The following is a 27,825-nucleotide window of genomic DNA, read 5'->3' as shown; positions in this document are numbered from 1 at the left end:
TTTAGTAAGCTACTGCAATAGGTTAAAATAAATATTTTAAAAAATTAACTATATCTCCTAAATGAAAAATATAAAAGCAGTGTTTGTGCTAGAAATCATCAATAACAGAACAATTATTAAATTTAAAGCAATTACAAGGGTATGTCATATGGAAACTTTTGTGACTTTATTCTAAATGTTGGCAAATATCAGATTAAATAATAACAACGTATGGGCTATTTACCTTAAAGTTAAAGCCAATCTTTCATTTGATGATATGCTTTTGCGCCAAAACGTGTCTCTCTTCTCTATCAAGGGAGAAACCTTCTCCAATATACTATCGAACACATCCGGAGTCATCCGCATAAAACTGAACGGAATATTATTTTAATATTAATATATGTACACATACTATTCAACACATGATAAATATAATAGTTAAATTGCATATTTACTCGAAGTAAAATTCTTGATCCCGAAACCTCAACTCTCTAACGAGGGAAGAATTAAATCCATATTTCTCTCTGTCGCGGAATATTTTCCTCATCCAGAAACGATGATTTCGGCGAGGTTTCGAATGCATCAACAATTGCAATGTTAAAAAATGAAGAGAAAGCATGGCAAAATCCATAGTGTCGTCCATGTTTGTAACTTTACGACAATTGCCGAACTAATCAACAGATGGCGCATTTCCACGTAAAGTTCATTTCGGTGCTAGTGGAGTCAAGTTAAAACGAAAACATAACTGAAACGAAAACTCTGTATGTTTCAGTTCTGTTTCTGAGTTTTTGTTTTCGGGTAATGTGGAGTCCAGGCTTTAGTCACCTGAAAGTTTGGACTAAATCACTAACTGTGGAGATGTCGCTCGATGCATGGAAGGAAGCTCCTGGAGATGTTATCCGGCCACTCGTGCTGCCAAATTTCAATCATTTCCTTGCAAAGGAGAAGATTAAGTCTCGAGGCTGGAAGAATATAGTAGTCGGGGAAGATGTCATGACAATCGGCGGCAGCCCGTGCTAGCTGGTCACCTCTTTTGTTCCCTGGGGTACCACAGTGTCCACTGGTCCACTCAATAGAAAAATTGTTCGAACTAGTTGAGATAGTGTTGAGAATGTCCCTGCACAATGGATTAAGACTGTCCTTGTTTTTCAGGGTATGCACAGCCACAGAGCTGTCGGTGATTATGTTAATCGCCCTTTTAACAAGGTACTCCTCGCACCAACGAACTGCCAAAAGAATAGCAAAGATCTTAGCCCAGAAGACCAAGCACTGCAGGAAATAATACATGTGTCAAAGAAAATTTCTTTTCCTTTCGAAACCACAGAAAAGGGACTGGGTATGTCTTTTTTGTGTCATTACTAGTCCTCGATCCATCGGTGAAAATTTCCATGTCTATCAAGTAATCCTGTCTTGCATATAGCCTCCTCCTGTGCGAAGGGTGTGGAAGTTTGTCTACTTTCCTGTTAATCTTGTACATTCCCCCATAGGAAAAAAGAAGTTTTCAACATCGATCTCAAACCCTCTGAAGATAAAATATCGCTTAGAAGTCTGCTGAAGCTGTAAGTGGATGGAAAGCTTTTTAGCAATGACCTGCAGAGACTGGTTGGAGGCAGTAGAGTATGCACAGGTGTGCCAGATCAAGGCCCTCTTCTGTAGCCCTGTAACATTCTGTGCCTGTAGAGCGAGTTGTTGCACACTCCATTTCAACGGAACATATATAAGTGATTATTGGTGTGAACATACAATTGTTAATTGGATTGATAGCATCAAAACCCAAACACCACTTATTCTTGGCAGCTCTTTGTGGACTGTTGAAAATAACGTTTGTTCTATCTGTAATATGCGTAATATGCACCTACCAGGTAAGTCATTTGTCCAGAATTCTGCCCAGAAATTTGAGCTCTAACGATTTTGACAGACTTCCCTTCTATCTAGATACATGGAGTCCTTCAATATATAAGTCTGTGTTGCATGGCTTTGAGAAAATAATACGTGTTGTTTTTGATATATTAAAAACAAGTTTGTTGCACTTGCCCCAGTCACACCCCACTAAAAGAATATTGGAAGCTGCGGTCTTCATGCTCTGCCTCGATTGTCACAGGGAAGATGATGAGATCATCATCCGCATAAGTGAATATGCGGCTTTTGAAACCAAAGTCTGTTCTTGAGAAGTTATCATAAAGAATGTTCCAAAGAAGGGGCCCAAAGACAGACCCTTGTGGACAGTCCCTCTGAAGTTGGCGGGTAAACGTACTGTGGTCCCGATGACATGATGACTTCTCTATCGGAGATGAAGTTTTCTGCAAGGTGAAAGAGGTATTAATTGCAGCTACTTTACACCAAATTACGGAGGATCTATGGCCAGTAAGCAGTATTGATTGCATTTTGAAGACCGAGACTAATCCAGAAGACAGTTATTGTGCTCAAGTAACTGCTGTCTATTATTAGTAAGATCAATTAGGGCATCTGCTGTGCTCCTCTGCCGACAAAGGCATATTGAGTAGTATGAAAAAGCTCGTTACCTTCCAGATGCCAGGAAAAAAGATCATAAAAGAGCCTATCAAGTACTTTTCTTAAAAAAGAGAATAGCGAGATGTTTCTCATGTTGCCCAAAGTAGATGATTCATTCCGTTTTTGGGAATCACCACCAGCTGAGCCCTTTTCTAGGACTCGGGAAAGATATCAAAATCGAGGCATAGGTGGTATGTGTTCAGCATCATGTCAGGACGAATCTTTCAAATCTCTTTGACAATTTTTGATGATATGATATCTGGACTGGGAGCTTTCTTCTTCTTAAGCTTATTAATAATGTCATTAATCTCAAAAAATGTGAATGGAGAGTCGTTGTTAGTGAACATTCTCACTGGAAGAAATCCTCTGTTGCTTCGCTGCAAGGAATCCTTTTTTGGATTGTCTGAAGGACAGAAGTGATCTAACAGATGATCCATAATACCCTCCAGAGAAGCATTCCCTCCTCCAAGGTTGTTCGTTTGCACTACTCAAAACACAGTGTGTTTTAACCTTATGTGAGCACAATTTGTGAATAAAACCCCATCGATCTCTACCAGCATTGAAACAATAGTCTTAAATTATCAAATGAATTTGAACTTCCTTACTTTTATGTGGGTGATGAAGCCCTTTTATTAACAACATACTTGATGCAGCCTTACTTACGAAAAAAAATTTAATGTGGAAAGAAAAAATTTTTAATTACCATCTTTCAAGAGCCAGCAGAGTAATTGAAAATTCGTTTGGAATTTTAAGTAGTAGATGGAGGATTTATAGAAGACTTTTTAATTAAGTGAGGAGAATATAGACAATGTTGCAAAAACAACAATATGCTTGCATAGCTTTTTGCTGACAGGACAATTCAGAAATAAATATTGTCCTGTTGGATTAACAGATATAGAAGATTGGCAAAGTAGAGTTGTATCTGGCCAAAGAAGAACTGAAAATGAAGGAAGTAATGGACTCGGTAAGATCAATAGACTTGGTGCAAACCATTTCTCTCAAAAATGAAACAGCATTATAAGATATTTAACAGAATACTAAATATTTTGTGAATGATGGAGCACTTCCCTGGCAGAATACTGTCATATATTAAATGTTTACTGTTATAAAATCTATATTAATTTTAAATAAAATTTTTAATGATATACGCAAAAATGAGTTAAGTTTTTGAATATTGTACATTTTGATTTTCATGTAAGATATTTGCTATAAATAATTTTTAAGATGTTATCTGTAATAATAATTATATATAGATGCCACTAATTAGTTCATAAATAAAATTTGACTGAAAACATTAGAGTTAAAAATGTTCTTATAACTTGATGCGATCATAGCTGTTAACTAAATTTATTGTTTTTGTTGGTTTCTGAGCTTTCACCAGTTTCTTTTTTCTTGGATCATATATTTAATATCTGTTGTAGTTTTGCAACTGTATCAAATTGCAAAAATCAATGCTCGAATAATATTTAAATAATCAATGCTTTACCGTAATTTCACATCTGTAGAAAGATTATTTGGCAAAATGATATGATATAGACTGTATTCAAAGCTATATATATTTTGTCAACCGTTGTTATTATATGCAAAACACAACAACAAAGTGAACTTAGAAAACATGCTTTTTATTTAAAACTATTGTAAAAGTTTCATTTTTTTTTCGAAAACAAGATTTTCCATTCTATGCATTATTGAGAGCATTTTTTTCTATTAAATTTTTTCAGTCTTAGACCGATATTATTTACGAAATGAAACACTACATCGCGGCTATTTTCGCTCTCCTCTAAATATTTTTTTTATGCCACCCGATGTTTCTTTTATGATGTCTACAAAATCATCATCATCCTCATTTCTAGTCCTTTTCCTAAATTATGAAATAAAAACAAACATTTTAGAGAACACTTCAAATATTTATTAAAAAAATTAAAATTATGAAACAATATATATATATATATATTTAATTATTGAGAGGACTGAAATGGGCTATGTACAAATGGTTGGGGTGACACATTTTACTAGTGCTTGCCCCTGTCAATTCAGGCATGCTATGAAAGTATTAAATATATGTAATTTATTAATATTTAGAGACATAGTGAAATAACACTTTGATTCAATTTGTAATCTTTACAATTTATATATAATATAAAAATACCTATTCTGTATGAGAAATTTTGGCAACTAATTGGTTGTATCTTCACACTCAAAATCAGAATTCTAAAAATTAGAAAAATAATATACACATGAAATAATTTTCAATCAGATACTAGTAAACTGAAAATTGTATGAAGTGAGATATTGCACATAAATTTATTATTTTTATAGCTACAATTACATGTAAACATTTGATCACTGCATCTTATTCTATATCATTCTGATGTGTACAATTTATAAAGAATCATATTCATTGTCTCTAAATTGTTGGAATTGTCTTCATACTATTGGCAAAAAGAATTTCTATATCATTTTATCAGCAACTTAACCTAAAGTTAGAAATGTCAGTATATTTTCTTATAATTTAGCTTTCATGTGGACAAAAGACTAAAGTTGAAAATACATATATTATTCATAATACATTACCACGAATTCAGATTCTGATTGAGGCATACCTGGTATGTTCGTGCACGTGCTACAAGATAAGATAAATTTAGTTTTAATAAAAACAAAATATGTTAAAATAGTGTTAACTTGTTAATACTTTCTTACTTTAAGTGTTCATTTCTTAAACCGCCTCTTAACATATGCCTTGTAGTTTAATATGTCGAAATACTTCCAATTTGTTTTATAAATTTTGGAAGTAGCTGCACCACTTCTTTTCGATTTATCAATGTTGTTTTTACTTTCATATACCGGTCTTTTAAGTTGTTCCATTTTTTTATGGATTCTTCAGCTAAAAAAGTATAACATTGTAAAAAAGTATACATAAAAGTTTCTATCAAAAATATTAGGTACTTATTTGAAACGTTAAAAGCAGCTCCTATAGCCGTCCAATAAGTATTTTAAAGGAAACATGTTTAAACTCCTTTCTACTTTTATCGTATAAAAGAGGATAACTTTCGACCATTCGAAAAAAAGCTTTCATATCGAATGTTATATTTATAACCTCTCAGTTTCTATTTTTCACAATGTACGGTATTGAACTATACGCCATTAAAACACTACATTGTTCTCCCGTGATTCAATTCTCTCATGAGACAGCCAGACGAATTGTTATTGGCTGATAGAAATGCGTCTCAGCGGCGGCCGCCGCGAAAGATAGAATTCGACGAACTTTTGCGGCACGAGAAAAGCGGCACGAAATAGACCTCTGCGGCAAAAAAGTGACGTCATTCTGCCGCTTTTTCTTGCCGCGCCGCATGTGTGCATCCTCCTTTATACAGTAATACCTCAGTTATCGTCGGTTTCGGTTTTCGTCGATTTTTTTCGCGAAAAATCTGTATCGGTTTTCGTCGGCGAGCCCAAGTGATATCGCTGCTAATTTTGCGAAAACAAACGGCGACCTACGCGGTTTCCGGCTCAGTATGACGTTATTTTTCGTTGCGTGAGAATAACACCGCGAAGGTCGACCACCGTACTATACTATAATAAAATGATAATACTATAATACAATGAAAATGCGCAAAATCATCACTTCAGGTATATTTAGATGCCATTTATGAAATATTAAATTTACATAATAAATTTATATATTTAAACTGTTAGTTATTCTAAAAATACGATAAATAATATAAAAATAAGAGTTTGAAAGTCATACGCAATTTATTTGATAGATATTATTAAAAATGTACACAATGGATTATAAAAAAAAATTTCGTTTAAATTACAAATTTTCTTTCCATTACACAATAGAGTAAACGTACTTACAAAATATTAATAATACATTAAAATGGGTCGTTCGTATTTATGTGTATGGATTTTTCATAATATTTTGCCTTATAATTACAAAAAATGAAACTGCAAAATGCTGAATATATATTTTAGCCATATCATTAAGTAATTTGCTTCCAGACGAATTAAGGCATCAGACTGCCATCGTGGGTGGTCCGAAATGGCATCCATACTATAAAGAAAAGAAAGAATTCCCTTCATACTTAAACCCAAGTGGACCGATGATGTGTTTGATAAAGTAGGCCCTCTTAGTACTCGTATGGCATAAACTCTCAAAACATAAAATAATATTGCCAATTATTAGCATAATTTGTGATTATTAATCGATTAATTGAAAATAAAAAAACAAAGTTAAAAACATGCTTGACGGACTTTCCTGGAATTCTTTATTTCTTTTTACCCGTAATAACTTAATTGCTATCATTACTTATAAATCTTCAAATTTAAATAAAAGTAGCTGCTCTGATCCCGTTCGGACTTTTGAGAGATAGAAAATTGATGCGGTCCAGTTGGCAGAGGATGATGTTCTTAAAAACAATGATGTTATTAAATAAACTGCATTTATATTTGACTTTAATATTTACAATTATTAAATTGAAAAAGTTAACAGGGTGCGGAACCCTGACATGTTTGTTTTATATACTTAAATGTATTTTAAACTTTCTCACGCCTGAATTATTGCACCTTTTTGAAATATCTCTTCAACAGCAATATGTGCAGTATGAGAGCTTTAATTCGATACCTGAACCTTATCTATAGCGCCGTTGTTATTTCAAAATATGTCAGACTAACCGAAACCCTGTTTCATTTAATTAATATATCATTACTCGATAAATAGGGATCAATTCACAATTTTTAAAATATTATCTTTCTCATTTCTTCGACACATTAGGATCATTCGGTCTAATTTTGTTAAAAATTATGATTAATAATTTCATAAAATATATTTATTTCAAAACATTTTTTAAAAATTTAATGAAAATTCTTAGCAACATTACTCATAATAAAAAATCTTCGTGAAAAAGTTCAAAATTTTTTTGTCAAAAGACAAGGCATTTATTAAGCTTTATATAGAAAGGGAAAAATCACGCTTGCACGTAGACACTAACATCGAAAAATAACCCAACTTGTTTTTGCATTTCTCGTCATTTCAAGGTCCACTAGCCGAAAAATGTTAAAATCTTGCAGGTCATTTTCCGGTCGATTCACATACTTTCTGGGTGGATGTCTATTACATGACAACCTAGAATTAAAAACTTATAAAATGAATAACAACAGAAAGGACAGACGATCAGGTTATAGTAAATATAACTCGCATTTAAATAAAATGATACTGCAATAAATTTTAATTGAAAATTTTTTCCGTCTGAGATAGAGTTCAAAATTATATTCCATTTTGCAAATGACTGAGCCACCTCGTACGTCTTCAAGTGTTTCGATTTTCGTAGTGGAGACTCCAACCAACACTTCACGAGAATCTCGAAAATCTTATGAAAGTAAGTGCTATTGAGGGGTTTTATACATTATTATAATTTGTTTAAATATTCGGTTTTGACCCGAAATATACCGTATTTACGTGAAACGTTACTTGAATTCAATGTCGCTTTGTGTTTTTGTTGTCACCTATACAGATATATCAGAAAATACATGCAAAAATAATATGCACGAGTATTTTTATCTAAAAGCACACACAATTCGAACTTTGTGAAGTATTTAATCCTTCACTCGTTGAAGTTTTTATCATTAACAATTCCTTATAATTTGTGAAATTTATCAATAATACGAAGTGTTTAAAAATAGTTTTAGTCGTTTCGTCATCTTTAGTTTTCAAAACCGTGATTTTCCTTAAATATTAATTTCTGAAATTTTCTGCAAGACATTAGATTAATGGAATGAGGTAAACACAATACGCAAGAAGGCTTGCTTTCCAATTAGTTATACGTTAAACTGGCTTTGCTTTTCATGTTAGGTCGAAACTTTACTAGCGTAAAATGACCGTAAAAATCCTGACTGTAATTATTTTTAGTCGTGTGACGTATTTGCTTTTTCGTTCGAATTGTGGTTGCGGTCTTGCGCCACTAGCGAAGTCTTTACGGCGACGGTACTGCTCCAAGTTTCAAAAGTATACACTTCTTCGCGCGAAATTGACAGAAACGAAGCATAGTTACAATAATTGCATTTAGGCTTCTTAATTTATTACGTTTGGAGAAATAATAAAACAAATACATGCATTTTGGGCCCCCTTCCAAGTTGGCCTTGTGTTTCACTTGCTAAGTTACGGCACTGGTCACTTGGTTGTTCATAACTAATGTTAAAACTAATCGAAAAATTCACCAACAGCAAAGCGATTAGACCGAGAAATAGAACAGCATGTGTGCATAAAGCTCGTTTTCCACAATGATGTAATAATGCTGTTGAGATCCACTAACTTCTAACTGGTTCATGGTGCTGTTTTAGGAACGTATTCCAGTTGAATGTCGTACATTGCTGGATTCGTTTTTCGCCCTGCTCCGCAGTGTTGTGGTGTCAGAATTGACACAATCAAATGTATTTGGAAGGAGTCAGAGTTGGTAAATTTTTGAACTACGGCGCTTCCGCCTCGCATTCTATTTGTAAAATATGAAGTAAGAATAATACTTGGAAGTTTGGGGGCCGTCAGAAATTCTATTACAAGAGTTTAGGTTACGACACTGCGACCAGGTGTGTGTTGTCGAACACACCTCCGATTTAGGTAAGAAAAAGAACGAAAGACAGATAGTTAATAAACGAGGGTAGGACTCATTCTGAAGTCCAAGAATGAGCCGTTCAGAGGGCTGAGTGCTAGTTAAGTTAAGTTAAGTAAACTAATTTAAGAATAAAAGAGTAAATGTATGATGGAAAAATGAAAGATAACATTTGAAATTGCTTTAAATTAGTAGTAAGTAAAGATGAGTTTTAGGGAGCTAGCCTATTTCTATTTGTAAAATGGGGAGTACCTAGCTGTGCGTAACCGAACTTTGCGACTCACGACATACCTGGAAAAGAGTTGTCTTTTCTTCTAAGAGTTGAATTCCTTTCTGGGTGTTGTGTTGATTTTCTACTTTTTTGTCTCTTGTTTATGCTTTTTTTTCTTTTTTCTTTTTTTTAATGTCACCTTTTACTTCACTTTTACACTCTTTTACTTTCTCTCTCTTTCGATTTCCTTTATTTTCTCTTTGTTTTTATCTTCACCTTTTTGTCTTTTTTTCTTCATTCGCTCTCTCACTGATTTTTTTAAGAAGTGTTGAACACAAAATCGTGTTAATAACAATCACATGGCACATATACATGGCAATCAATAACAATCATATTAACACGATTTTGTGTTTAACACTTCTAAGACAATACAACACGGTTTCACAACAAATCAAAATGTCTGAATTTTGTCATTCTCTTTTATTTTATTTTTCGTTTTGAACAATCATGATTTTGTTCCAGAGGAAGTTAAAGTAATTGCGATAAGCATAATTTGCTCATTCTGTAGTGATTCTTTTCTGTTGTCTTTTAAGAATTAAATGCGTTTACGTGACATCGGTAGAGTAGCTTTTTTCATCTAACACCATGGAAAAGGAAAAAACGACGTTTATCCTCTTCGTTTTTTTCGCATGTTGTGAGATGTATAAGAATTAATAGATAATATTTTATTCTTATTCGTTTCTCTGATTTATTTTTAACTGGTATTACTAAAAATTTAAAAAGGGATTTCCTAAAATTAGTAAAATAGGCGAAATTTCTTTACAACGTCGATTGATAAACATAAACGATTCTGGTGTGGTATTCACACACAATCTTCGAGATGTGAGTGCAAATGGCGTCTTAACTGACAGCTAACAATTGTCTGATGAATTCAAACAAAAAAAAATAAAATAAAATACAATATAGTTCATAAAATTATGTAATTTATATAAATATAGTTTAAAATACAATAAATTCATTAAGATTAAAATTATATGTTAACAATAATTCGAGAATATATATAAAGACCAAACCTGAAGTTCCTATATTGATATGGATTTTCCAGCCCTAACCTTTTCATATTTGGACTCCATTTGCATCTATCTAATTCCTTTCTCGAGATTAAGGAAGGACAGACAGACAAAAGACTACAGTCAGAATTTATAGTTCTACAATTTTTTCAAATTTCTACCCAATTATTTTTTTGTGAACGAGTTATCTATGCGCTAGGAAATTGTAGTTTGCGGGAGCTCTTAAGGGTAATTTGTTGGCTCATAGCGCTTAATAGAACAATAAATTATATATAACAGCACGTCTTTAGTAAAGAAAACTTTATAAATTTGTTTACACAGATTACAAGGCAGTTGCTAACTTTAAGACTGTACTGAGGAAAAATAAAAATACGAAATAAAAAACAGAAATCTTTTTTTTATTAAACATGGATGAAAATCTCGCGAGCATATATCGTTGAGGAGTTGCTGATCAGGGAGGTGTAACAATAAATTATGTTTATTATCACAATAAAAATTTTCCAAAAGATTCGTTTAAAATGTGTTGCTTCTGAATGATATGTTTTTCGAGTTAAATGATATTGCATTCAAATTTAGGATATTCGAAAAAGAAAGAATTGGCCTGGAAGGGAGTTAGTTTCACTATGATTACTTAGCTTACAGATGTCTTACCACTTAAACAATCTTCCGTTCGTTCTTTACTTCTAGAAGTAATTTAAATATGTTCACATTGATTACTTACTGTTTGGACTGGGAATAGTGTAGCATCCATCACTGCCTATCGCTCTGATCTATTTAACGCTTTAACCGTAGAGCATTATATATATATATATATAATATATCACACATCATCAACCAATCAACCATTGTCAATCCACTACTGGATGAAGATCTCCTTTAATCTTTTTCATTTTTCCATGTCCAATGTGTTTTAGGTTTAATTTTTCGTGTGTATCAGTGTAGGATATTTATAGTCCATCTGTTATCTTATCTTCTAGCAATATGTTTGGCCCATTGCCATTTTGAAGGTTTGATCATCTTTATATTTTATAGCTTTTTCTACTTCTAAACCGATTGATTCTATTTTTGTCTCTATTCGTAATGACCAGCATGCATGTATTTATATTTTGTGATATCTGTGACCCTGTATTATTTCGCTTGTTAGTGTCCACGTTTCTGCTTTATAGGTGAGTGCTGGTACACTAAATTGATGCAATAAATGGCTGACTGATATATATAGTTTTATTTAAACAAACGTATTATGTATCTATATTATATATAATTCGATACCCAATCAAAGATGATCCACTTATATCTTACATTCTTCTATTGTTTAAAAGTTCGCATTGCGTTTTCAAAAAAAAGTGTATATATATATATATATATGTTCCTGGATTCTATCCTTTTTTCTTTCAAATATATTTCAATTCGAAAATTAATGAGGGTTCGGACCTGTCCAGAGTCTCACAATAATACTAATTATTTATATGATACATACCAACCAATACATTCTATTAACCAAAAAAGCACAATACACTCTATTCAAATTTATTACACACTCTTATTAAATTTTCTTTGGTAGCTGTATTATATGTTGATCTAGTAGTAGTCTCTTAAATCCAAAAAATTGACAGTACGATTTGACTGTACTATTGCTGTAGTGCACTGTTGCAAGGGTAAATAACCGTATTTTTAGATGGCAATGTAAACAGAACTCGAAAGTACTGTATAGGTGTTAAGGAGTATATGAAGAACTTAAGCACTGAAGAGGAATCAGAAAAAATAATAGTGATCCAAAATGCGTTTGTAAAAAGGCAATAAAGGAGTTTAAACCTGTTAAGCTGTGAGACACTCTACCGTCAATTTTTCGGATTAAAGAGACTACAACTAGATCATTACACACTCTATTGTTCAAATTTTAAAGTTTAATATTTCTTATAATTAGACACTTTATTTTCCAAATTATTTTGGAGTTCTCAACATTTTGCTTACGCCTGAGATTTCATAATGTATGCTCTAACGAAAATTATCTATTTAATAATTTTTATAGCAGGGCACGAACATACGTTAAGAAATAATGGATTGCCTAACGATGTAATTACATTCTCAGTAGTTCTATCTACAATACGTTGAAAATCAGAAAATATGCCACAGAAACCAATCTCAAACATCTGGCATAACTGTCAAATTTACTTTTATGTATGGCCTTGGCTCACAACAGATTAGTAAGCTACGTAGCAGACCTATATTCGTATACGATGATTTTAATGATTTTCTGTGAATCTGAGCATCGAACCTTTTTAGACTAAAAAGTATAAACTTCAAATTAAAGTTTTACCAACAATCACACAAGTATAGTCTTTTTAAAATATTCAATTGCATATTTTTATATTAAAGTTTAATGGCAAACCACTAATTAACAATTTTTCATATCAAACCACATCACAAAAGTTTATTTTTTGTGCACTTCATTTACTTTTTTGCTTTTCACCTTCTTTCACCTTTTTACCCCTATATTATATATACTAGACTATTTCCAGTCCACACAATAAGTAACCAATATGATCATATTTTAATTACTTTATTAATGCTAATAGAACACTTTAGTACAATTTATGCACTTCGAGAAGTATTAAATTAATAAATATTTAATATTTCTGTAAGTGCTAAGCAAGCAGAGGATAGTTTAAGAACAAAAAAGTTAAGTATAAGCTGTCTTCAAATATATAATTCAGAATGTCGTTATATAGAACTCAAAATGTGAATGGCTTTAACAGTATTTGAAAACGGTTTCATAAACACTACTTTTTAATAGGTAAATTGTGAATAAAGAGATGATAAACCTTGTTTTCTAAATAACGCAATCTATAGTACTGTTATGTAAAATTGCTCAAAATATAGGTGAGCTGTAACTACTGTTTGAAGGGTATGCGAATGATGCATTATGTTATACAGATGTAAGCAAGTGGTGGGCAGACGAATAGTATTAGTTACCTTAAAACAACGCAATAGAAATTGACAATTTTAGACTTGTTCAAAATGTGTTTTCGGCCATCCTGTAAAAAAAATCATTGTTCATCTAAGAAAACATTCAGTAAATCATGATGCAGTACTTTCAAATGGAACAAGATTTTTCAATAGATATATAACGTAAACTTTAAATTATACGTGAATATTCTAAATAATTTTTACTTAAACATTAATACTTTTAAATTTGTTCAAATTTTTAACTTGCAATTTTTCGAACATTTTCTTTTCAGGTTATGTTCCGACTCGTTACATATTGGTATTCTCTATATTTTGGCTACATACAATAATGCATTGCCAAAGATCTGTGCTGAATGTGGCTATATTAGCCATGGTTAATCATTCAGCCATCTCCAGTATGTATAATACAAGTTCAACACAATGCCCAGAAATGTCTCAGCAAAATTCTACATCTAGTGACAAAGAGGTAAATGGTTAAACAGAATATTTAACTAATAAATTTCAGTGACAAATAGCGAATATCATGCACAAACTTGTTTTATAAATTCATGTTTAATTTATTACTAAATTAAATTTGTGTGTGTGTGTGTATGTAAATTAAGAAATACCTCGGAACTTTTCTTTCTTCATGGCTTACGTAGTAATTTCAATGTTTAGAATTATTTTTCTTTGTGAAGTCTTAATACAACCGCCAAACTTAATATTCAACAAACAATGCTTATTGATTAAATGCTTTGGATGGACGATATTACCATATCCCCACTCTAAGCCTTATAAATTCCCAAACGAATATCCAAAAATATAATTTCCTTAACCATCCACCCTGGTCCAATTTTATAAACTGACCGATGAAGTTTAAAATTGTATCGAAAGCATTTGTTAAGCTTTCATCGGCATATACTGAGATAAAATATCTTCTACTCGACTGGAGGAAAACACATCCTAATACGCAATAATTTCATTTTCTGAACTTTTTTATAATTTTTATTTTTAAATTTGATGAAAATTTTATTCTTGAGATTAAATCATCATTTGTCAAAATATAAATATTACCTCTGATATTTTCAAGTAGAATACTTAGATCTGTATAATTAGAGATAAGTGTTCTATAAGTTCTGACATACCCTTTGCAGGCATTTTTCTTAATACAAATGTGAAAGCCATTTTTATTTATAAAAACCACAAATTGAAATTCTACAATTAAATCAACTATTATACAATAAATTTTGTATAAAAAAATTATGATTATATCATAATTTTAAATCGCAATTAAAAAAGTATTATACTATAAAATATTACCACACAATAAATTTTTCTATATACTTAAAATTATGCAATAAAACATACTATTAAATGTAGCATTTCTGTTTTCGTTTATCAAACATAATTAAAATCTGGTATAATTCTCTAAATGCTGTCCAATTGCGTCAAACACTCGTTTACACTTGTGAAAATCTTTCACGTTGATATACCTATTGAATGGATACAATCCCTTCAATTTTGTGAAACAGACATAAGAATTTGTCTGAAACTCCTGTATTTCTATTATTTCGGTTTGACTAATTTTAAATTAAAATTTGGGCTTTTTATCTGCTCACTTTTATCAGCTGTTAGATTTAAATCGAATTTCATCTTTTTGCATTTACCAGCCTCACTAGTTTTTGCTTTAGCACCTTGTCTCTTACTTTTTTCCTAAAATCAAAATCAAATTCTACAATTAGTTTATAACAAAATTATAATTTAAATTAAGTTTGATATGATTATTATTAAAATAAAAAATTACTTACCACCATCAGAAGACACGACTTCTTCTTAGACAGTTTTATTTTAGTGGAAGAATTGATGAGTGAAATTTGGGGAAAATCACTTCCTTTTTATTTCCAGCTCACGACCTACAATTGAGTTAGAGGTAACGCCTTTACAAATAGGTAACGCTTTTTTTTAACTAGGTTAGGTTAAGAGGACAAGTTCGTCTTTGAAGGTAACGCTTTTTTAAACTAGGTTAGATCATAAGGAAGCGTCTGTTTTCCTGGTAAGGCCGCGACTCCACTAGCCGTAAAAGGGCCGTAAAACCCCTCGCCGTAAAAGCTTTTAATCACGTGACCATGATATTTTACGCCTGAGCAGGTCGTAAAACCAACGTGAAAGCGAGTTGAGCAGTGTTCAACTTTTGAAGCGAATACGGGAGATGGACGGGATTAAGGCTTATCGTGAAGAACTCGGCATCTATTATACTATTTTACATGCGGTTTTTTGCGTTTTTAATTGCGTTTTAATAGGTGACGTCAACAGAATATACACTAAAAAGGGATTTTTCGATATTTTCCAGCCGGGAAAGAGACAGGATTAAGGCTTACTGTAAAGAACTCGGCTTCTATTTATACTATTTTACATGCGGTTTTTTGCGTTTTTAATTGCGTTTTAATAGGTGACGTCAACAGAATATACACTAAAAAGGGATTTTTCGATATTCTCCAGCCGGGACAGAGACAGGATTAAGGCTTACTGTGAAGAACTCGGCTTCTATTTATACTATTTTACATGCGGTTTTTGCGTTTTTAATTGCGTTTTAATAGGTGACGTCAACAGAATATACACTAAAAAGGGATTTTTCGATATTCTCCAGCCGGGACAGAGACAGGATTAAGGCTTACTGTGAAGAACTCGGCTTCTATTTATACTATTTTACATGCGGTTTTTTGCGTTTTTAATTGCGTTTTAATAGGTGACGTCAACAGAATATACACTAAAAAGGGATTTTTCGATATTCTCCAGCCGGGAAAGAGACAGGATTAAGGCTTACTGTAAAGAACTCGGATTCTATTTATACTATTTTACATGCGGTTTTTTGCGTTTTTAATTGCGTTTTAATAGGTGACGTCAACAGAATATACACTAAAAAGGGATTTTTCGATATTTTCCAGCCGGGAAAGAGACAGGATTAAGGCTTACTGTGAAGAACTCGGCTTCTATTTATACTATTTTACATGCTGTTTTTTGCGTTTTTAATTGCGTTTTAATAGGTGACGTCAACAGAATATACACTAAAAAGGGATTTTTCGATATTCTCCAGCCGGGAAAGAGACAGGATTAAGGCTTACTGTGAAGAACTCGGCTTCTATTTATACTATTTTACATGCTGTTTTTTGCGTTTTTAATTGCGTTTTAATAGGTGACGTCAACAGAATATACACTAAAAAGAGATTTTTTGAAATTCCCCCACGAGGGAAGTGTTAGACATTTATAATAGATACATTTTGAGCCACAACAACGCGTGGCCGGGTCAGCTAGTAATATAATAAATAAGGCAATATATGAAAGTAAAGATATTACTTTCACTACATTTGTAATTATAGTACAGAGAAAACTCGTAGAATCTAATCATATTCTTTATATCTATATATTACGTATACACCGTAATAGTACTGTCGCCGTAAAAAGCTTCGCTAGCCGGACCTCCACCGAAATCCGAGCGCAAACGCAAATAGGTCACGTGATTAGAAGCTTTTACGGCGACGGGTTTTACGGCTAGTGGAGTCGCGGCCTAAGGCCGAGACTTCACTAGCGTAAAAACGGGCGTAAAATCCTTTGCCGTAAAAGCCTTTAATCGTGTGACTATGATATTTTACGACTGAGCAAGTCATAAAACCAGCGTAAAAGCGAGTTGAGCAGTGTTAAACTTTTGACGCGAATACGGCCGTAAAACGGTACTATCCACCAATCAGAAGTCAGTGAAATCTAGGTCATTGTGACAGTGTGAAAATGGCAGAAAACGAGCTTTTGTGTATATTCTCTCATGGCTACTGTAGAATAGATTTGGAAAGATCTACCGAAAACGTCCAAAAGTATTCATGTATCTACGACAAGAGGTATCCCGATTATAATAATGAATGCTTGAAACACATGATATGGACAGCCAAAGGAAAATCCTTCAATTTCGAGGAGTATGTAATTAAAAATCTAAGCTTATAAGTGGTGTATATTATCTTAATAATACAATAATAAAAGTTAATATATGAAAGTAAAGATATTATTTTTACAACATTTCTAATTATAGTACAGAAAAAAACTCAATCATTGTCTTTATATTGATATATCACCATACAGGCATAACTTTGACAACACCATCACTGTAAAAAATTCGCTAGCCGGACTTTCTACTGCAATCCGAAAACAAACGCAAAAAGGTCACGTGATTAAAAATTTTTTAGGCAAGGGGTTATACACCTGTTTTTAAGCTAGTGGAGTCTCGGCGTAGGGCTTTTTAAAAGTATGTCGGACAGGAGGGTTATCAACCTTAGAGAGCCACTTCAATTTTATTAGCAATATATAAAGATTATTCGCATGTTTTCTAAAATTACAGATTATACTGTCAAATTTATATTTCTAATCTTTCTTTCAATAAATGTTAAAACAATTTTTTTTTTAAATTAGAATTCTTGTGAAATAGCTGGCAAATTATGGTGTGTAATATAAAACATACAGAAAAAATAAAAACGGTAAAATACTGTTGTCACAATCGGTTTTAGATGTCAGTTCGTTCCCAACAAAACAACTCCATTTTTAAAAAAGTAAATTATTTTTATTAACAACATCAAACTTTCAATAAATGTAAAATAATTCTCGTTTAAATAGCTACGAATTATAGTATTTACAATTTAAAAAGAATGAATAAAAAACAGTATTATTATTATTAACAATCAGACTTTCATAAAATATGTATTTAATTAAGAGGATATCCCTAAAAAGTATGCGACGTTTCGAAAGCAGGTTACATTCTCGAATGGAGGTAACATCTCAGGTGTAGGTTATCTGTTGAGGTCATCACAAAACATCCACCTTTGAAGGTCGACATTAGATATTGGGTTATCGACCTGAGTGACTTCATTTTTTATCTGTATATTACTAATATATAACGTGTTTTCTAAAATATTAGCATTTAAACAAACGTAATACATATTTTTATAAAATACAAACACATTATTCCGCTTAATTTTGATATAATTGTCGAGTTTTACCGAAAATACAAGATAAAGCACAATAGAAAGGTTATTACACCTAATAACATGTTGTGTGAAGTTGATGGGTGTGAGAGAAATCCCCTACCCTTGGGTAATAAATACAAGAGTATATTATTAACGAAAATCTCAGTAGGTCTAACATGTTAAATACAAAGTAATCTCCAATAAATAAAGACTTGACCAGCATTCACTAGCTTTTACAGAAAAATTGGTGCTGATCATCAGAATCAACCAAACAAATGAGTATCGATTGTGGGAATAAGGCGAAAATAAATAGTAACCTTATTTTTTTAAATGTTCTGAATTTAGTATTAGAATTTTATATAAAATTCATTTCATTATTTTAGATAAACCAAGGATTATAATTGATGACGAAGCGTTTAAATTCAAACATGTATATTGTTTGGAGGCATGCAGGGATTGTTACTCAGACAATTTGGATATGTTGGATTTAATTCAGAAAATTTTGCAGTGGCTAATTTTTTCATCCAGACATACAGTGGGAGAATTGAACTGAGAAAGAAAAAAACTGTGAAATAGTGTAATTCACTCCATAAATTATATTTATTGTACGGCAACAAAACTGATGGTGGTGATGGGTACACTACAATAATGTGCTGTTTACTGTGAAAAATTTTCTTTAAAATACAGGTTTATTTTTTAAGGGAAAGAAATCGAAAAGCTTGTACTCTGCAGAAACTTGAACACCAACTATATAGTGTATTCACTCGGACACATGGAAAATTTCATCATTAATTTTTATTCAGTTGATATGCGTATTAAGTGCTTGTACACGTTTCGGGCTGTTGACACTCCTCTTCAGCCGACTAAAATACAAGTATACAGTTACAAATTGAAATATATTAATAAAAGGTTATGCTATATAAAACATACCTTCAAATCACAGATTTTTGTAAACATAAAACACAGTCATACGCATTAAAATTAGTAATATTTTTTTAAAAAAAAGGTGTAAAATTAAATAAGAATTTGTTTGTACAATAAAATCTCTGGCTTCGTTGTAAAAAGATTGACTAGGTATGTTGTAGACTTACGGAATTGTCATCGGAAATTGATTAAAACGCGATACTTAATGTATAATTCTCCATCAGATAACAAGAATTGATTAATGTATAGAGAAGTTTTAAAGCAGTTTTATGTTTACAAAGATCTGTGATTTGAAGGTATGTTTTATACAGCATAACGTTTTATTTATATATTTCAATTTGTAACCATATACTTGTATTTTAGTTGGCTGAAGAGGGGCGTCAACAACTCGAAACGCGTACAAGCACCTAATACGCGTATCAACTGAATAAAAATTGGTGGTGAAATTTGCCATGTGTCCAAGTAAATAGACTATATAGTTGGTGTTTAAGTTGCAGAATAAGTACTGGCACGGTTTCATAAATACTTAATTAGTACTGCCTCAGATGTTTGTAAAATTAAAATCAAATCACTGGATGTCAAAAATTTGACGTTCCAAAATCATCAGATATTAAAACCTTGACTAACTAGTATATAGTCAACAACACTGCATCTTGTGCATTTCAGATTAACCTTCTGACCTTTCATTAATTTCTCCCTCAAAACAGGAGATACCCCAAGCACCCAATTAAGAAACAATGGATTCTTCTGACTGATAAAGAAACATACACGCACTTGAACTTTTTTAGGAAAGCGCGAAATTTCGGCATTTTGTTCGAACATAAAGTGAAGTAGTTCATCTTGACTAATAGATTAAGGAACTTTGAAAAAAGAGTGGCACTTTTTGGAACAGTGACACATAAAGTAGGAACCTCTTCTCAACTGCCTTCTGCAGTTCGTCCACATCAGCCTTACTTGCCAGATCAATGGCGAGCCCACCCTTCTGAATTCTACACATCCTTTGGACACCAATCTTCAGCATCTGGGGATTGATATTGCTAGTCAAAAATTCGCTTGGTCTTTTCAGAGTATTCAGTTCCTGAATTGCCATAGATGAGAACAGTGAAATAAGGGGTAACAGTAGTTGACCCTGATTTGTTTGACTTAGCAGGTGTACGAACAACCTCACTGAAACTGAGGCTAGATTCGGGTTCTCATGCGCACATTTCCCTGACAGCCAGTGGAAGAAACACACTAAAGGCCTTTAGTGGCCTTTTTGGCCTCAGCAAGAATTTTTTCAGCTTTCTCAGAATGAATAGCCACCATCTGATTAATATCTTGTTTCATTGCAATGTCATCAATGTTATTAACAACAGAAAGATGATCGTCAACAGAGAATGTAGACTCGGCTAGGTCGATGACACATTGGACCTGATTCAAAATATACTGGGAGTGCTCATTTGTACCTAACCGAAACTTATTCTTAACTACACTTCAGTTAAAATAACAATTCTCCTATGTTGTAAAAATGGAACGCACGTTTATTTTTTACAAAGAACAAAGAACACACACAAGTTAGCTCAAGGCACAGACACTACTGTAGAGGGCGCAATTTTCGAAACTTATTTTAATTTTTGAATTAAAATGAAATATAATCTATACTGTATCATAGCTTCACATTAAATTCTTATACAAATTAAATATTATACACCAACATGCATCGAACCACTACTACTAATATGTACAGTACAGTACAATACACATATAATAAAAATAGTATTGACTAATTAATTACCAATGTTAAAATTATACAAATTCGAGTTACATAAAGGTCTACAGTTTGCATTACTTACATAACTTAGGATATTACTATATTCAACTCCCAGCCGTTTGAAAGCCAGTCGAATTTTATTATATTTAACTTATAACATAAATCATTCACTAAAATTAGTTTTTCAGACAGGAAAACTGTCATGCAGAACAGAACCACCCATTTTAAAAATTACTACCACAAAGTGAAAAAGCATAAAATTATCCAAAATGCTAATCAGTAGAAACCATAGAACTGTAATTTTGCTTTAGTGAAACAAAGTAAATTTTAGCCTTGTCCAATTATGATATGAACGTTTTTAAATAATTTTGATAGTATACTGAACATTGTTATCACGTTTGATTTTTGACAACATATCATAATTAATTTCACATAAATACTTTACAACTCATAGTGTTTAAAAAAAAGAAGTGTGTGCAAAGACAAACATAATACATATCTGAACAGACCATCCATCTAAAGTTTTTTTACTTCATTCGGAGGAAGGAACTCGGTGTTTGACGAACCCAAACTGAGATGCTAATTTATTAACCGCCTAAGTCATTGTCCATCATAAATTGTTTGTTGTAATAGTTGTTATACAAAATTCAGATTAGTGTATAGTAGAATATAGTATAATTTATACTATACTATACAATTATATTCTACTATACAATAACACTACAATTATATCCTACTATACTATACTAATTGAATCTGTTTGAGAATGTTTGTATTTACAATTACTGCAGGAATGGGTAGGTCTCAGAGTGTTAAGTGCATGACGTAATAGCCGTGTGGGAAGAATCTTCTTAATGATGATGTAATAAGTTTATTAAGTTGTCATATTCAATGTTGGTAATTCTAATTTATTTCTTAAATCAGTTTGTAAGAATGTGAGTAATAAACCTTTATTTAGTGCATCAACTGTTATTGCTATTTTTTAGAGTTCTTATGTATGGTCACAACCTACTCAAGGAATAATTCTCGGAAGTGAATTTTATGGTTTTGTATTTTCCGAACTCTTTGGAGGGACAATTATTTTTTTATTTGGTCCAAAGAAAATGTTGATAATTTCTTCATTTCTATCTTCAATATTCAGCATTTTAACACCCTTTTGTGCAGATGTCAGTGTTTCAGTTATATCATTATGTCAAGCTATCTTCGGATTTGGACAGGTAAGAATAAAGTTCTGTACTGCCATTGAAGACAGAAGAATAATAACAATTTTCTTAATCATAGGGTCTTGTATTATACGGATCTCTTACACTGTTAGGGAGATGGAGTCCAGAAAACGAAAAGTCCACATTATCATCAATTTCATTTTCTGGTATGCAAGTCGGTACGTTTATTGGTTTAATTACGACAGGATATATCTGTGAAGACATAGGATGGCCTTTCAGCTTCTACACATTCGGTAAATAAAAACAAACGAATGCTTTTCTACTGTATATATGCGTCTATATCTTTTGTAATCTGTATATTTAACAGGTATATGCGGGATTGTCTTTTCTTTATGTGTTATGTTCATAGTTTATGACAGACCTCAAGAACATCCCAGAATATCTGACAAAGAATTGACGTTTCTTAACGAAAGCGTAACAAACATCGCTTCAGGGGAAACGGTAATTTCACTTTTCGCTATGCTATATTTTGATTAATCTCTCAGAAATACACTTTTACTTAAAACAGAAATTGAATATTCCCTGGAAACAAATTTTAACATCCAGAACAGTATTCATACTAGCTATGACGAAAATTTGTCTTGGTTTCGGTTATTTTACAATATTGACTAAGATTCCATCATATTTAGAGATTATTCTTCATTTCTCTATCCAGAAGGTATGCGCACTTTTATGCATAAGTCTCATATCAACAAATTTATGTATATTATTCGTGTTTTAGAATGGAATAATGAGTGCGTTAATTTATTCCGTGGATTGCATAGCCATGTTTATTTCCGGATTTGTTGCTGATTTCATGAAATCTCGTAAATATTTAAGTATAACTAATATCAGAAAAATTTGCGAAACTATTGGTAAGAAACTGCAGTCTTAATTTTATAAAATTTTTTTTAAAAGTTCAGGCAGAACTTTAATACGTTTTTTCATATTTTAAATGTAGCTACGTTTGGTCCAGCAGCGTGCATTTTAGCGATTTCGTTTTTAGGATGCGAGAGTACAAATGTAATTATTTGTTTAATGGTTGGAATGGGATGTTTCGGCTTTAGTGCTTCAGACGATATTGCAATAGCTCTTGATTTAGCTCCAGAATTTGCAGGTAAGTCATAATTTGTCTTAATAATATCAATACACTTTATTGAGAGGGGCTAACCGGGGGGAAAGAGTTTTAATACTAACAAATAAAGAAAACATATTTTTCTCTTACAGACAATACATATAAAATGTGTCTTTTAACCAGACGTTCTTTCTCACGCAGTTGAGCGATAAGACAATTCCACTGCGGAGTCGACCTTTTATTTGAGGCTTCTCGTCCGTTTCACGATGTATAATAGTCCAATAAAAAAAAAAGTCTTAATAGTGCTCGTTGCCACTTAATCGGCTGTCCAGTTGATAGGACTAGCCCACGGTTGTCGAAGAATGGCTTCCTAAACTTTTAATGAAACAGGATTTTGTAAGATCTCCTATAAGTTGCTTTTTCCTCAGACCAATTAGTCAATTGAGCGGATTAACACGCTGACAATTTTACCGGGGAATTTCGAGTTGGAGGGTCACGAGTAAGTGGGAAGGACATAGGTCTGGAGGTGAGACAAACATGAGCCCATGTTAATTACTAACAAAAATATTTAATAAAAACAAAAATTAAATGGACATTACAATGAAACATAAAGATGAATTACAAAAGTTATCTTATAACCTAAGACCTATCTCGCGGAGAGAGAGTTTACAATAATACTGTAGTTACATACTGTCTTAAGTTCCGATGAATATGTAGTAAATTCTTGAAGTCTTGTTCGACGATTTTCTATTCAAAGTTCATAGATAAATTGTAGTTATCTTCAATGATAAATTGGAGTTGACAACTTCATATAGATCGGCAACGAACTCAGGATAGTGGATAGATCGGCAACGAACTCAGGATAGTGGATATAGATCGGCAACGAACTCAGGATAGTGGATATATCGGAAACGACCTCTGGGGTTTGCTTCTCTTGAAGACCCAATGCGAACTTTGGAGAACCCTCTATGTTCTTCTTCTCACGAAGAGAGACAATGGCGAACTCCTTGTTCTAGGCGCGAAATTCGGTATATTTCGATGATTTCGTACAATCAAAATAAGAGATTTTTTTTACGTAAAAGGGATGTACAGGGCAATCTCTAGGGGATAAATTATCAGATGACGCTGATACTTGGTGATGAAGGTGGTGATAAGAGCACTGTAGAAAAGAAATCAACTTTCTCTTTAATGGAAAGAGAGCAAAATTTCTTTCCTTCACACCACCAAAAATGGGAGGTTTTCTTGAGTTTTTTTTTTCTAAATTATTTCTTACAATATCTAAATTATACGATAATTTTACATAAAAAAAGTTAAAAACATAACATTACTCCAATTTAGAAATATAATAAAAATTTGATGTATAAGGGGATGAGAAAACGAAAGATCAGTGTACTTCCGTTTTTGTTGACAAGAAAGTTCCAAACGGAAACGTCTTTTGATATATCACAAAATTTTGTAAAAATGTTGAGAAAAATATAACTAACAAAATATAACATTTAACCTTGATTCGAAAGAAATTTGGGGGGGACGATTTTCACAGTATTACTTAAACCATACTCGAAGTTTATCCTGACAAAAAATTAGGGTGTGCGGTTAGTTCTTAAGAAATTAGGTTATAGTATCCAGGCAGCCAGAAAATTGACTCAGTATTCAGCATTGTTCCAGTGGATTGCTGAAATTAAACAATATTCTTTCGGTTTGGCCTAAAAATTTTCGTAAGCATACACAAAGGATGATGTGTTGAAAAGCTTGCTAACATAATAAAGCCAATCAAATATTCATTTCTGCAACATAATTATGCGCATGATATTAAAAGAGTGGTGTCACGCAAAATCTTTTTTACCTGTTTTTAATCTAATTTATTAATTTTTATACAGCAGATACACGGAGTAGACCAATATAATTGGTCAAAGAAAAATAGAACACATACAAAAGTAAAATAATACAGTTCAACCTGTTCACGAAGATTATCCATTGTTCTGATCATGTGTGGTTATTTACAGATATGTTAGGTTGGTTTTATGCACATATTATGAAACATATTGTTTGAACTTTTTAATTAAAATCGTATCAGCTAATCAGTCGATTTAAAATCTAAGCAATGTTTACCGATTTTTAAGCCAATTCCTTGTTATTCATCGTAACAATTTTTGGAATACTTAAACGAACCATATTTGCATTATGTAATTTACGTACAGCCACTTTGTCTGTAGAGTCTTAATTTGTCTACAAGTTCATTATTTTCAATTTTTTACATGTGTGTACAACCTATGCGTTATACAAATTTGAAATTAATTGTACAATTGATGTATTCGATGATTGAAATATATACATTGACAAGTTGATTAGGGAAAGACATTTATAACAACAAAGATAATTTTATTTTTATGGTCGATATGGCAATCCACAAAAGAAAAATGACTCTCCTTCAAAGTTTTTTACATTTTTAGACTCAGAGCACCTAGAAATAGAGGCAAAACTTGCGGGGAATTTTTTCTGTATGTATGAATGGGATACGGTTTTGTTCACTCGCTTTGAAACTTAATAACTCTTGTGCCTTTTCTCGAAAATGTGTGAATTTTTCAGCAAGGTTTGTGTATTAGGCGATTGATGCTGTTATATTTTGGTGGTTAACTGTCGAAGGGGTGAGAAAATGGACGTAGGTTTTTTGTGATATTTCGAGCGTGATTGATCGTAATGAACATTTTGTTCCTTACTACATTAATTTTTATAAATCTTATCTCCAATCTGTAAAGTTAGGCTTTTCGCAATTTTATAACATTTACTAATATAAAAAGTGTTTAAAATAAAAGCTGATAACAAATAACACTACACAATTTTAAAGTTTGCCGAAAAAGTTGTTCAATTCGTTCTTGGATTTTTTAAACTCTATTTGGAAATGTTTACTTAATGTACATTTTTTTTGTATATTTGTCATTATATTTCTATTTTTGTCACGAATCATGCCCAGAAGTTACGGTTTGTCAATAAATTACTGATCCTCACAACCACAAAGAAGGAGCTATCATACCAGGTCTTGTAACATATTGTGTCATACTGTGACACGTTACAGGTAAATGGAGCTCCAGGCAAATTTCAATTATGGCTCCCATCTAATCTCTGACTTACTAAGAATCTGAAAATAAAGCGTAATCTTAGTACTACTAATCATCGAATTGTTACTAATACTGTAGAGCGTCGATAAGTGGAACGTCGGTAAGTGGAATGGCCGGAAAGTGGAACGATTTTCAGTCGGACTGTGTCGTGCTGAATCGAATGTTTTTGATACTAAATTTACTTCTAAAGTATAATTTTCATGTTTTTATATTCTTCAATATATTTATTTTGTTTGTACAAAATGCAGAAATAATTTTTAACGATACGATAGCCTCAATGATTATTATAAAAATTTTCGTTAGGCTTAAAATCGACGAAAATTCAACACGAAGCGACACGCAACGGAAAAAATTTGAACATCGGACAAGTTAATGTATTTTTTCGTACAAAGTCAAAAACTGGAACAAATCATTAACTGGAAGGACCCCAGTCCCCAATTGGTTCCACTTATCGACGCTCTACTGTACATTTCATAGTTTATATTGTTTTGTCATCTAAAGGATAAACAATAAATAATGTAAAATTTTGAAATAACAGAAAATATTTTATTCAATGCTTAATAAGTTTTACTTAATTTAATTTGTATCTAGGTGTCATTTTCGGATTGACTGATAGTTTATATAACGCAGCAGGTATATTTTCACCCTATGTTTCTGGAGTTATATTAGATAAAAACGTAAGTCAAAATTTCTTCACATTTATGTTTACTTATATAAAATATACTAAATTATTCATAAATTTTTGATATAAGCAAGGAGATATGATTCGATGGAGCTACGTTTTCTATATGGTGTCTTCTGCTTACATTCTGGGTGGTGTAATTTTTATATTTGGAGCTACTGCGAAAGTTCAACCTTGGGCTTCCACTAATACGGACAACAAGAAACAAGACAACAATTAATCATGAATATAGATCGAATTTTATTTGGAATGATAAAACTTCTGCTTATAGAATTATTAGATACAAAGGTATACAGAACTGGTTATGTGTGCTATACTAGGACAATCCTGACTTAACCCTGCTTCTAATTTTTGATAGAAGAAAAATATGCGATCAGATTAATTACAGAAGACAATAAGACAGAGATTGTGATAATTTATTACATTTATATAAATCATTCCAACGGCAATTTAGCATAATCTCTGTAAAACGAAGATTACTATTCGAGCAAATCATTGCATTTAATCATGATACATTCTATATATAATTTTTAATATTAATAAAAACTTTTATTTGAAATTTGGAGTATTATATTTTATTTTACTTTATTTTAACTACAGTGTATTAAAAATATAGAAATACTTAACCTTGCTTGAATTATTACATAAACTGGAAAAAATGATTAAAATTTTATTCTATAGTAATGTGTGAAGTTTAGTAATTTATAATATAACGTTAAATAATTGCAAGTTTGTAGTAAAACAATCG

The 27,825-nt window shown here is 32.0% G+C and overlaps 1 protein-coding gene across 1 annotated transcript in view; it reads left to right on the top strand.

Annotated features, from left to right (window-relative positions):
- LOC136975339 (sialin-like) overlaps nucleotides 1-27,577 on the top strand; it is a 56,919-nt gene extending 29,342 nt beyond the window's left edge. Inside the window, exons 3-10 of the mRNA XM_067270394.1 lie at nucleotides 21,989-22,219; nucleotides 22,284-22,458; nucleotides 22,533-22,666; nucleotides 22,734-22,883; nucleotides 22,947-23,079; nucleotides 23,166-23,321; nucleotides 26,987-27,072; nucleotides 27,148-27,577. Coding sequence (XP_067126495.1) covers nucleotides 21,989-22,219; nucleotides 22,284-22,458; nucleotides 22,533-22,666; nucleotides 22,734-22,883; nucleotides 22,947-23,079; nucleotides 23,166-23,321; nucleotides 26,987-27,072; nucleotides 27,148-27,297 — 1,215 coding nt within the window. The 3' untranslated portion in view covers nucleotides 27,298-27,577. The remainder of the gene's footprint in view (nucleotides 1-21,988; nucleotides 22,220-22,283; nucleotides 22,459-22,532; nucleotides 22,667-22,733; nucleotides 22,884-22,946; nucleotides 23,080-23,165; nucleotides 23,322-26,986; nucleotides 27,073-27,147) is intronic.
- The last annotated feature ends 248 nt before the right edge of the window (nucleotides 27,578-27,825 follow it).

The sequence above is a fragment of the Centruroides vittatus genome, unplaced genomic scaffold, assembly GCF_030686945.1.
Source record: "Centruroides vittatus isolate TY-2023 unplaced genomic scaffold, ASM3068694v2 contig_370, whole genome shotgun sequence".
Taxonomy (NCBI): domain Eukaryota; kingdom Metazoa; phylum Arthropoda; class Arachnida; order Scorpiones; family Buthidae; genus Centruroides; species Centruroides vittatus.
The sequence above is the reverse complement of the archived record's forward strand: the minus strand, read 5'-3'. Positions and strand labels throughout refer to the sequence as shown.